Raw genomic sequence first — 12953 nt, 5'->3', positions numbered from 1 at the left:
AAGAAGAGTTTCTAAATAAGAGCAGCAAAAGCTAGAAAGGCTTTGGGCTTCTCTGGAAACAAGCACAGATTACCACAAGTCCTTTCTGTTAGGCAAGATCAAGAACTGACAACAAGGTACAAAGTACCATGGATCACCATTTTAGAATAATAGCAATAGAGCTGAACATACCTGATGAAATAATTTATCTTTGTGCTTTTCCTTTTGTGCCAAGGCTAAGCTCTTCTGTGGCTGAACTAGCTGACTGTTATATTCCATGATTAAAATTCTGTCATGCAATTCTGTTCCTGACTATTCTCCTAGTCAACCCAGTCTTCTTTGTCTTACACACACACACACTCTGATGGAGGCTCGCCTCAATCATCTCTGAGAGATGGTGGCCATGAAGTCCGGAGCTGCAACAGACAAAGAAGCCACACAAATCCTGAGGACATCATCAATAAATCAGAGGCCAACTTTATTCTATATGATCAATGGCTCCTCTTTGCTTGCTTTTCTGTTCTCTTTAGTGCTAGGCATAAGTCCAAACATTTTGCTTGTGCACCCTGTACAGAGGCACCACTGTACCCTGCATAGATGGAGCAATGGGATGTAGGCAAATGCTATATTTCCCCCTCTGATGGGATGTGATAATAAAGAATTTGGGCGATAATGAAAGATCTGAACATCTTTAATTTCCCATAGAAGTAGCTGGAGTATGTGCTTTCTCCTATCCTAATAAAAATTTACCCACAACCCCAACTATTAGCTCTGGAAGGGAAAATGACAGGCAGACATTTTAATTAAGCAAAGGGCCAAGCTAGATATGATGGAAAGATTCTTGCCTACTCACATGCATCCAGTCATTCATGTGGGTGGGTGGAATCTATTTTTAAAGAAAAGTTTTAGAGAAGGAAATCTTATGAAAATCTCTTGAATAAAATTGTGGCCCAACTTTCAACACAGCAGAATGGGATTTGACAAGTGGTTCTGTGTTAAGATGCAAACTCTGGAGAAATTTTAATAACTGACTACAGTTAAATTTCATATGTTCATGTCAACAGGTGAATGAATCTAGGGACAAAATCACACGTGATATTGGAATTTTGTAATAGGAGTAGCTGCGATGTGGATCTGGGCTGTGGTGCTGAGGAAGGGGATACTTCGCTACATCCACAATCAGAACTCCCCCTCCCCACAACAACCACCACCTGCAGCTTTAACAGGATGAGTTAAGCCTCCTTGGTCCAGCCTAATATTAATATTTTTAGGTTTTTCACCATTTCTTCTTGGCAGGAATTTGTAGCTTTAACAATTGCATGATAGACAGAAATTCAGCTGAAGATAGTTTCCAGTAGGAAGTCATCGGGTCTGTAGTAGAAGAGCAAGATTTGGGTCCAGTAGCAGTAGCTGGTCTTTAAGGTGCTACTAGATCCAGAGATTCAACTGCTGCAGCTTTCCCCAGCATGAATAGCATAGCCTACTGAGTGTACACCTTTCATGTTAAACATATTGGAATGCTGCCTCTTCCAAAATAAGGAAGCCCAGCTGGATAAAATGACTTTCCAAGCTGCCTCCAGTTCTACTACTCTATTAAGCCCACAAAGTAAGAAATGTAGTAATTTGCATTTAGAAAGTTCCCTGTTCCCTTCATGTGCTGTCCCTTGTACCTGGAACTCTCTCCCATGGGTGCCAGACTGGGTAGCAGGGGCACTGCTCCATCGAATCCTAAATTTACTGCTCTGCATCTAGGGATGCCAGTTCCAAGTTAGGAAATTCCTGGAGATTTGAGAGTGGAGCATGGAGATGGCAGGGTTTGGGGAAGGGAGGGACCTCATTGCCCTAGAGTGGACTTGTCCAACGCTGCCATTTTCGCCATAGGAACTGATCTCTGTGGTCTGAAAATAAATTGTAATCCAGAAGCTCTCCAGCCCCCACCTGGAGGTTGGCAGCCTTAGCAGCATCAGATGATCAGTTCATAGGCCTTGCCCTCCCCGAATTTGTTCTGCCAACACTTTTGTTCTAAGCACAATTTTTGCTTCAAATCTCCTTTTATCCCCGTGGTCCTCCTTCCAGTTTGAACCAAAACGCCTGTAGCGCTGATTGTAGCCCGTTGCTCCCCCCTCTTATTATAATCGTGTTTTATTGTATACTCCTCAGGGCATAATTGCTTGTTTTTCTGCAATGTATGCAGCATTATCAAAACATGTATTATTCTTACCAAAATAACCACCACCACTACCACAGAAATGCCCCCGTCCCCAAACAGCCATCGCTTTACATTTTCCATCCGATGAAAAAGCATCGCTCACGGGAGTTATCTTTAGGCGTGACTGACACCCACAGACGGCTTGGACAAGTGGTCTCTCTTTAAGATAGTTTCCGCTCAGGTAAAGTAGGCGGAGCCAGCTGTTTCCCCTCCCTCGCCTTCCCTCCCCATATGTCATTGTGGATTTTCAGCTGTGGGCGGCTCATCGCCTGAGGATCGGACGCGTTACCAGAGAGAGAGATTTAGCTTTACGGGGCGGGATGTGTGCGGAGTTTTTTCCTCCTGTCCGGATGAAACTCAAACGCTCCTCCTAGCGAGCGCGAAAAGAAAGCGGAGGAGGAACCTTCTTTTTTAGCCCTGCGTCGGGACTCCACTTCCTGGAGCAGCCCTCCCTTTGGGAAGCTTCACTTGGGATCCCTGGTCCCTTACAGACAGGAGGAGCAATAGCAACACCTGCTGAAAATGAAGGACCGGCTGGAGCAGCTGAAAGCGGTGAGTGCCGCTGGCCCCATTCATTCCCGGTCTGGGGCGGGGTCCCCACGGCCCGCTCTCTGGCTGATGAAGAAGTAGGGCGGAGAGCTTTAAGGCTGTAGTGCCAAACGTTGCTACTTGGAACTGTGTAGGGCTCGCACCTGAAGCCCTGCCTAATCAGGAGTGCTCCCTTGGGGGATTATTAGTGGCAATAAGAGAAAGGAAAGAGTTAAACCTCGCCGTGAAGTCTTAATAATCTTGTGTAGAGGTTATCTTCTGGAGGAGGGGAAGGGTCACGTCATTCCGTGATGATCTGCTCTTTCTTCCCCTGCCAGCCTTAATCTCCCCTTTCCCCATTAGGGAAGGTGAGGTGGAGGTTTTGCCCACGGCAGGGGTGATTAGATTGATCCTGTAGCAAAAAGAGGGAACATGGAAAGAATTGCAGCTTAAAAGGTTTTAAAGTTTTTCTGCTGTAAAGGCTGGAGAAGTGTAAGCAGAACTGCATTCTCTGATGGTTGCAAGGAGTGTGAAACTGAGTGCCCTTCCAAACTCCACACAGTAGCAAACTTGTGTTTGTAACAACATGAACACACAGAGTCCAGGAGCCAATGCCAGCTGCTTGATAGGTATATACATCAAATGTAAATGTACATTAAAGCTGTGTGCATGCCAGTGCATGTGTCAAAATAGCACAAATCTAGCTAGGAGGCAGAGGGAAAATAAGGTGGCTGGAGGCTTTGGAGCTTGGAATGGGTTTGAGGGGATGTTCTTGGAAAGGACTAGTGGTCCTCTTTCTGTTTCCACCTTCTTCCCGCCAAATGTTGCATGAAGATCAGTGGGTTGGTAACTTCCTTCTTATGGTTTCTGTCTTTCCCCACCCCTGTGCTTGGATTCTCACTAAAACATATGCCTCAGGATACAGTTGTGTAAAAATGCCTTTGAAAGAGTTTGGCTAATCTAGGGGTTAAGCATTACTGTATTTTTAAATAGATCTCGAACTTCATGTTTTTTATTTTACTACTCAGTGGCTTGTAATTGTAGGGGGACTGCAGGTAAAGCTTGTTTCAAAGCGTTGTTTTTTATTCTAGCCTCTTGAGTCATATTGAGTCATATTCCTCTCAGAATATGAGTTTCTGAGATCAAGCACCTCAATACTTCAGAATTTCTTAGTTTTCAAATATGATCTGACAGTTTAGTATAAAATACACAAGGCTTGGTTGTAAGGCAGATTTACCTGTGATTCTCTCAAGGTCAACGTTATTATGGAGTTGTTTGTACATATGTGCAAATGATGTTATTACAAAGTTGGTCACTCTGTGCAGGCCCTCAGCATATGTATTGCTTCTCTCAGGTTTTATTGCCAGAAAGTGCTGTTATTTCAATACATGTTAGATAAAGCAAAGGCCTAGATAATGCTTCTTCATTGTAACTTCCTGAAATAATTTGGCTCATTTTAGATTTCTTAGTCTGTCTGTTCCACTTAAATAGGCATGTTGTCTTTATGCTCAGTTAGCAGTAGAGGTTAGTTCTATTTCACTTTTCACTTCCTGTCACAATGTGCCTCCCCTCCAGTACTAGCCTGTTGCCTAATGGAGAAGGAAGAATACTGTAGAAACTGAGGTGGCTTGGCCACCATGATCATAATTTTGTTGGTCTCTCTTTTGCACTAGCAAATTGGATAGAACAAATGGGCTAGTTAGAGTGACGTATGGGAAAATACAGGGAGTGGCTGAAAGCGACAAGAATGGCTTAATTTATGGTGGGAGAGGTGCTCATGTGTGTCTGGAAACACTGCCTCAAATGTCTTTGAGGTTGGCAATGTCAACATGATGGTTATGAGAATGCATAAAGACCCCTTAAGATTCAATTTAAAAACTTGCCAAAGGCAGCTGAAATCAAACACTGAAGTATGTTATTGGTTTATGTGCCACATGAATGCAAGGTATGCTATGCCCTTGAGTGGGAGATAAAAATATAGATAGGATGTATATATCTTAAATTCTGTAAAATAAGAGTCATTGTGGAGGCAGGGAGCATGTGGTGCTGATAGAGGGGTTTTCAGTAGATGCTACCAGCATCAGTAAATGAATAATTCTCCAGTTCACGTGAAGTGGGACTCTCCTAGCGGCCATTGCTGATACTTTGCAGCAGAAAAAAATAGGGAAAGATGGCTGACAACTCAATGATTTAGGGTCAGAGAACTCTCCAGCCTGCTCCTGCACTGAAACTTCCTTGATAAGAACTCTGTATTATTCTCCTGTACCTGGCTTTACTTTTCCAGTTCAACTGATATGAGATAAACAGAAGTCTCAAACATATGAGGTCAAACTTCAGGTTTCCCAGGCATATCTTGCTCCCCACCCCCAGCAACTCTGTGGAGGAGCAGTTGTGCATTCTGTTGATCTAAAGTAACTGAACTAGGCTAAAACTCAACCATAAGTTGTCTGATACTAGAACCTTATGCCAGATTGTAGTTTGGTGGATAGGAGAGGCTGTGGTATAATAACTGGAGGAGGTCTGTGTAAAGCTTCAAGTAAGTGTTCCTTGACATTCCAGAGAGGTAGCTGTTGAAGACTGCTTCAGCAAAACCAGCACGTGACAGTGAGAATGTAAAGGTTAACAGATTCATTGTGATTTGAAAGGACTACGGCTCCACTTTGTCAGATGTATGAAATGTTCCCCTTGGAGAGAGAGAGGGAGACACACACAGAGACAGACCGACAGAATTAATTGTAAAATGTAAAAATCATGAAATGTGAGAGGTACGGAAAGCCTATGACATTCCTCTGCAAAGCTCAGATTTATGCAATGTGAGCACATAATGGGAGTTATTTGTGATAGCCAAGATGGAATACTGTAATATGCTATGCCTATAATAGTACAGAGTTTTCTTGATTAAGAACTCAGTGAATTGAAGTAATGAATTCTAGTTTCACAGTTTGGAGTGTCTCATTTTGATGTTGTTGAAAAAGATGATTTTCAGGTCAGTAGCGGAATGTTCTGGAAAACTGTTATTCCACTGTTTTTTTGGAATGTTGACAGTTTCATATCAAGTGTCTGTCCATTTATTTTCTAACATAGACATTTCTGTGATATACACAGTGGAGTAACATTGTTGACAGGCAATGGTATGTGAGTGTCACCAATGCCCTGCTTGCTGTCTAAATGGGGCAAAGAAAGGCAGTTTTCATGGCAGGAATAAACAAAATTGTCAAAAGTATAAGTCTTCAGAAAACAGGCTCTAGTCCACAAAAAAGCATATGCCACATTAAATGTATTATTGTGTTTTTAAGATGCTGATCATCCATGCTGTCACCCTTCTTGTAAACTATCTGTATTGGGAATAGTTGAGGCAATATGTAGTAATAAATTTTTTTGCACTGAGGGTAACCCAGATGCTGCATCGAGGAAAGTTGAATTCTGCAGTGTATAAATGATACAAGCTTACAAGTACTATCTCACTATGCTTAATTTATTTTACTTCTGTTAGTTATAGAGAGGGTGAATAAGCTATGTGAAGCCCTGAGCACTAGGAATCCAATTGAAGTTCTCTTAGGGCATTTCCCTGCACATACTTAAGTGCCTGTCTGCCGCCACAGGTATAGGCACTTTTAAAAATGAAAAGTATGATTCCTTGGTTGCTGAATTCTTCTGCTTTTCTGTGAATGGTATCATGGAGAACACAACTGTAACTGTGACTTGTTAAATTTAAAGCAAGTAGAACTGCTTATCTTAGTCTGGAGATCAGGGCTGGTGCCAGGGTTTCTGGCGCCTGAGGCAAAATACCTACTTGTGCCCTTTGCCCCGTGCGCATGCACAAAGCAAGCATGCGCTCCAACCCTGCACCATGACATCACTTCCGACATCATCGTGCAGGAGTGTCCCCCTCACCTGAGGCAGGCGGCAGCAGCGAAGGGGCAGGGAGGCTGCCCACTTTCCCGCTCACTGCCATGCCGCCTGGGCACCTGGCTCACCGGGAGTTGAGCCGAGGCAGGCATCAGCGGTGAAGGGGTGGAGAGGCAAGCGGGGACGCGACCTGCTTCCGCATCGGGGGAGGTGTCAGGGGCTGGCACGGCGCCTCTTTCAGAGTTCGGCGCTCGAGGCGGCTGCCAGCACTGCCTCCATGGATGCGCCAGTCCTGCTGGAGATTGTGCCCCCCACCAAGAGATACAGATTGGGAAATAGCAACACTGGGTACCGAGGAAGACTAGAATTAGGAGATCGTTACTTTTTCCCATGATATTCCTTACAGCAGTTCAAAGAGAAGTGATGTTGGGTTTTAAGGTCATTTGTTTCATTTCTTGGGAAAATAAGATGGGTACTAGAGGTTAGGTGAAGAACACAAGGTTCTTGAAGGCAAAGTTATATAAGGCCACTCTGTCCCAGACATCACAAAAGAGATACTGCAGTGACCAAAGATATTTTTAAAAGATGCTAGGTACCTAGGAAGTAAGATCCTGAGGTAGAATGTCCATCTTGGCTATTGATGCTATTATGGCTTCTTAGAAAAACATGGAGTATCTGCAAATTGCTCAGGATGATATTTCTGATATTAAGAATTGTCATAACAACAGTATCAAGCCTGTATTCTATCTCTCTCTGTCTCTTTCCCAGCATAGATGTATATATTGGATAGCCAGAGGGCTTTCCATAGTGTCTTCAGTTCTGCAGAGGAGACAACAGTGGGAGGGATGATTAGGCTATTGGGGCAAAATTAGATTTCATTTATTTGCTGTGAGGTTTCTTTGCTTGTAGAGCAAAGCTACATAAGGCTTCACAGCCAGTGTTGTAATTTAACTTTTCTTGACATCTGGCACCTGTTTACAGATGGCAGATTTGGCATATATTAATAACATGAGATCAAGCAAGACTTGGAGCTACACAACCTGCAGGGTCATCCAGTGAACTTCAAGAACACAGTGGGGATTCGAACCTGATCATCCCAGGTGCTTGACTGACCTCTTAACTTCACCATGCTGGGTCTCCAGGTGTTCCCTTTCCTTGAAAGATGTTCTAGGACTATGCCAGATTTTTCAGTTGTATTGGGCCCTGAAAGGTGACTTACCTTGGTTTTTGCTTTGCTTAAAAAGAGGAGGCTTGCTTTGTATGAGGCTTAGTGTTGCAAAGGCCTGAGCCATCAAATCTTTCCCACCCTGTTCTCTGGAAATGACCACTCTACTCAGAAAGATGTGCAAGAGAATTGGTTGGTTGTTTTCTCTTCCGTATTGCAGAATCGCTGGGGGCAGGGCAAAGAGAAGGAAGGCGTAACAGGGGTTTAGTTGGGATTATAAAGCCATCAGCCAGGGGAAGAGGAGATAAAACGCTTGGAGAGAGAAGGGGATTAATTTTATTTTTATTCCTCTGTGGACTCAAGTTCCAATCCAAACCGACAGAAAAAGTCAGAGGATATGCAAACAGGAGAGTTCTTAAAGAGAAGGATGAGGGGAAATTTTCTAGAAAGCATTTCTGGGACACACTTCCTGGAGAAAAGGCTCTCACCAAGAAGTGATAGATTTGTGGGGGGTAAAAACTCCAGCCACTAGGCATTTCCTTCCTGGTTTGGATATGGTTCCATTTCATTTTGATCTTTGAATGATGCAGCTGCCATGGAAACAGATGCTCATTGACTGGGTGGTTGCCCCATGCAACCCCACCACCTCTACCTTCCCATTCTTTAGTAATACTGCTCTGCAACAGTTATAACAACTTCTGTTTGTGTAGACCAGGATTATTTTGAAGATCTTACCTGAAAATTGACTGTCCCCACTTCCTGGATTTCTAGTTTATGACTTTCCAGGGCCTTCAGGCAATCAGCTCTCTAAATGATCAAAATAACTACAGGGGAAAATGTATATGGTTACTGCTTCCTTTTTAAAACAACCTCTGTCTTTTAAAAGAAAAACACATTTTATCAGCCTTTTATTTAGGGGTGCTCTAAAGCCCAAGTCCTCAAAATATTGAAATCCAACTAAGATTTTGAGTAAAATCTGATGTATTTTCATGTGTGCGCTTTGGCTTCTGGAAGCACTGCTGCTTTGTTTCAGTCCCTCTCTTTCTCTCTCACACACCCCATAGCCCAGGAGGGCCATATGTTTGCAGAATTAAGTCATCTTCATTTCATATGTTTGATGCAGGAAACACAAGCAGCAATAGTGTGCTGTGTCAAGACCTGAGCTATCCTGATGAGGCTGGGATCCATGTGAGAGCTGACTGTTTTTATTCTCTGATAGCAGAATGGGTCCATATGGCTGGTAGTTATGATAATGCAAATCTTGTGGCTTTAGGGATTTCTTAAATCTTAAAATCATGAGAAATGGAGCTTTCATTTTTAAAAATCCCTGTAAGCATACATTTTTGTGTGTGAATAATCGTGAGAACCAGAGTGTAGTTGGTGCAAAAGAGATGGAGTCTTTTTTATTGTAATATTTACAATAGGTAACAGGTGACACTTAAATTTGCAGTGTTGGAGGACCTTGGAAATTCTCCCTATTTGGTTCCAATGTGAGAAGCCCATGGCAGATTTTTAACAAGGTTTTGTGGTGTAACAAGGTGTCACTCTCTGCTTTGCCAGTATGCTGGCTGTATCTGGAGGAGAAAAAAAATCACATCAGCAAATCTCAGCCTCTGGTAAACTGTTCCAGCCTGCCCCACCTAGCCTGGTAGCTGTTTCTCGTGAGGGATCTAGACAGTTCCTCTGCCCTGTATTTTCACTGTCTGGCCGGGTGTAACCTTTTGGGTTCGTGTTTTTATCTCATGAAGAATTTTGTGCTCCATCTATATCACCAGTGGCATCTGTTCCATTTCCTTCCTCTCTATCGCTAAACCATCTTTAGTTCATGTCACCAGAGCCATCTTTGTTTCGGACTTCTACACTGGTACTGCAGAGTTAGAAGACAAATGGTATAAAATATTGTTTCATCAAGCAGTTTTAAAATGCTGCAAAATTTGAAACTTGTGGGTTTTTTAAAAAAAAATCTGTATTGCTGTTCATAGCAACAACACTGTACTTTAATTGGGTAATCCAATGCTCTTTACAATTGAAGACAGATAATGTAATCTGAGGAGCCCCTAAAGAAGTATTTTGGAATGTTACACCCAGCATGGTGTAGTGGCTAGAGTGTTGGACTAGGATCTGGGAGACTCTAGGTTCAAATCCCCAGTCTTCCATGGAAGCTTTTTGGGTGACCTTGTTTCAGTCAAATGCTCACAGCCTAACCTATCACACAGGGATGTTGTGTGGATAAAATACAGCAAGGCACTTTGAGTCCTCATTGAAGAGGAAGGTACAGCATAAATAATTTTAGGGGAAAGGGATGTCTTTAGTTCTTTATCCTGCTATAAAATCCCTTCTTGGATGACAAAACTCATTGTCCTTTGTGGTACATTGAAGAGTATGTAGCTGGAAGGGTTTCACAAAAGATTGGAGATCAGATAGAAATATATTTCTATTGAACGTAACTAGTCATTTAAAGTTATCACCTGCAACTAAAGGGGAAGAACTGAAACTCAAGATGTTATTGCCTAGAGAAGCATATATAGCTCTGTCCTATGCCTCAGTTGTCTAGGGTTGCCAGCTCTTGGATTAGGAAATTTCTGGAAATTTTGGAAGAGGAGCCTGTGGAGGGTGGGGATTGGGGAGGGAAAGGAACTCAACTGGGTATAATGACAGAGTCCACCTTCTAAAGCAGGTGCTTTCCCCAGGAGAATTGGTATTTGTTACCTGGAGATCAGTTGTGATTCTAGGAGATCTTCAGCCACCACCTGCAGTTGGGCAGTCCTGTCTGTCAGGTGACCCTTTAAGCCATGAGTATTTGGGATGCAGAATGACCTTCCATGCCTTCACATGTGCAAGTTGACAGTGAGTACAAAAAGGCATAATAGCTAGTTCCTCAAGGGACAGGGAAGGCAAAGCCACTCAGAAGTTTCTTTTACAATGGAGTCATTCTGGATCTTTGAGTTGGAGTCCAGAATTCCAAAAGGGCTCAATCAGGATTGGGACTTGTCGTGTTACCTTTAAGAGTATGGACTGGAGTGGCCCCTTTAATTTATCATTCAGAAGTATTAGTGAGAAGGATATAATGGGTGAGGTGTGCCTCTTACACTTACGGAAGTACTATCTGTCATTCAATAGAACAGGTACATCTGGTGAGCTGAAGAACCACAGTTACGTGAGTAAAGAATAAAGAAAGTTGCATTGCTTTGCTAACAGTGGATTGGATGAGTGTTACATAGTTTATTTTTTGTACAGGTTCATTAATATCAGCTCTTGAAAAAGCACAGCGAAACAGGCGGAGCTAGCTGTCTGTTGTGCGGAGCTAAAACCAGCGGTGCCCCATGGGCTGGTTTGCAATCTGTAAAGAAAGAAAGAGATTCTGATTATATTGATATTATCATCACAGAGAGACTATTACTTACCTTGGTGCCCGTAGAGTCCCCCGGTGGACTCTTTTTTACTGAACCTGCAAGAGAGAAAAACAAAGTATCAGACGAGGAGTTGAGAGGACGAACTTAAAAGTGCAACAGCACTTTCCATAAATCATGAGTATATATGGACTATACTACTGATTGTCTGTGTATTTTCAAGGAAATGATGGACTTGAATTGATTTATGTATTGACTGTATGTTTAGTGACTGTATATTTATTGTATGATCTATTTATTACTATTTATTATACTGTAAGCACTATAGCACTTTTGTCACTTGTAAATAGAACTATTAATGATCAATTGATTGTGATTTGTATTCCCTGGGAGGGTGACCCCCTTAATTGTTAGGTGATCCTTTAAGCCATGAGCATTTGGGATGCGGAATGACCTTTCATGCCTCTACATGTGCAAGCTGACAATGAGTACAGCAAGGCATAATAGCTAGTTCCTCAGAGGAAAAGTACTGGTTTTTCAGCATATTTAAAATTAGGACTAGAGCCCCATGGTGCAGAGTGGTAAGTGGCACTACTGCAGCCCAAGCTCTGCTCACGACCTGAGTTCGATTCTGGCAGAAGCCGGGTTCAAATAGCCACCTCAAGGTTGACTCAGCCTTCCATTCTTCTGAGGTCGGTAAAATGAGTACCCAGTTTCCTGGAGGTAAAGTGTAGATGACTGGGGAAGGCAATGGCAAACCATCCCGTAAAAAGTCTGCCAAGAAAACGTCATGATGCATCATCTCCCCGTGGGTCAGTAACGATTCTGTGCTTGCACAGGGGACTACCTTTACCTTTTAAAATTAGGACTGCAGTTGAGTATTTTGTTAGATTAATTGATTTAACTGCATAACGTTTCCCCTGTGATAAATGAACACATTTAAAACTACATAATTCGTTTTAAATATAAGGACTTATTAAAACTGAAGATGGCATAGATGAGACATTCCCCCTTCTTTCTCACGTAGGAAGGAATATATTTGCCTGCAATGGTGTTGACACATAATTAAAAAACAAGGTATGTATTTTTCTTACAATAATTTTATTCACATGCAGGTTTAATCAAATCAGTTAATATTTCTAAAGTTGCCTGATCAAGGCTGCTTTCACCCGTGTTACCAGCTCTAGTACGTCGCACAAATTCCCAGTTCTCGCATGAAATCGCACCAGGAAGATGCTGTCCTTGAGGGAGCTTTGCATGATGTACTGGAGCCGGTAAGACGTGAAAATGGCCCAAGAATTTTTAGATTAGTAACATCCCTAATTAACAACTAAATTTAACAGAAGTACAAGAGTAATGAATGTTTTTATTCTTCAAGCTGTTTTAAAAGTGAAAGGTCACTGCATATTGCTGGTAGTTCCAGGACTGATTTTCCTGACATTTTTTTGAACAGAATGCATCTGTGAGGGCTGTGATTTAAAGAGGGTGGCTGGCTGGCATGAGGGTGATCTCTTCATGCTGTGTTCCAAGTTAAAATCAGCACTTCAAAGCTGCTTTTACATCTGTTGTGGGAAAAATACATTTGGGTATGGATTGGGCCACTGCCAGGAGAGGTGACACAGTACTTAATTTTTGGGAAAAGATGAGGATAGCCTCTGGCTCACATGGGATTTTTGCCAATGGCCCCTTCATCAGAAATATGTGCAAACAGGCTGCATTAATTACTTATTCTTTGTTTCAGCAATGTTTCATCTCTGTGTTCAGATTTATGCAGTTTTTCAAATGTCTACAATCCATATCCTATTGTATTTCTTCAATGATTGTCCTAGCTGTTGATCTTATAATCTTACACTGTGTAAGCAATATTGGGTCT

The 12953-nt window shown here is 42.4% G+C and overlaps 1 protein-coding gene across 3 annotated transcripts in view; it reads left to right on the top strand.

Moving 5' to 3' along the window:
• The first annotated feature begins 2477 nt into the window (after positions 1-2477).
• STX3 (syntaxin 3) overlaps positions 2478-12953 on the top strand; it is a 42949-nt gene continuing 32473 nt past the window's right edge. For all 3 annotated transcript variants that reach the window (XM_054972405.1, XM_054972404.1, XM_054972403.1), the window contains exon 1: positions 2478-2740. In XM_054972405.1, coding sequence (XP_054828380.1) covers positions 2711-2740 — 30 coding nt within the window. In that variant the 5' untranslated portion in view covers positions 2478-2710. The remainder of the gene's footprint in view (positions 2741-12953) is intronic.

The sequence above is a fragment of the Eublepharis macularius genome, chromosome 2 (assembly GCF_028583425.1).
Source record: "Eublepharis macularius isolate TG4126 chromosome 2, MPM_Emac_v1.0, whole genome shotgun sequence".
NCBI lineage: Eukaryota > Metazoa > Chordata > Lepidosauria > Squamata > Eublepharidae > Eublepharis > Eublepharis macularius.
Note: the sequence above shows the minus strand (reverse complement) of the source record. Positions and strands in the feature narration are given on the sequence as shown.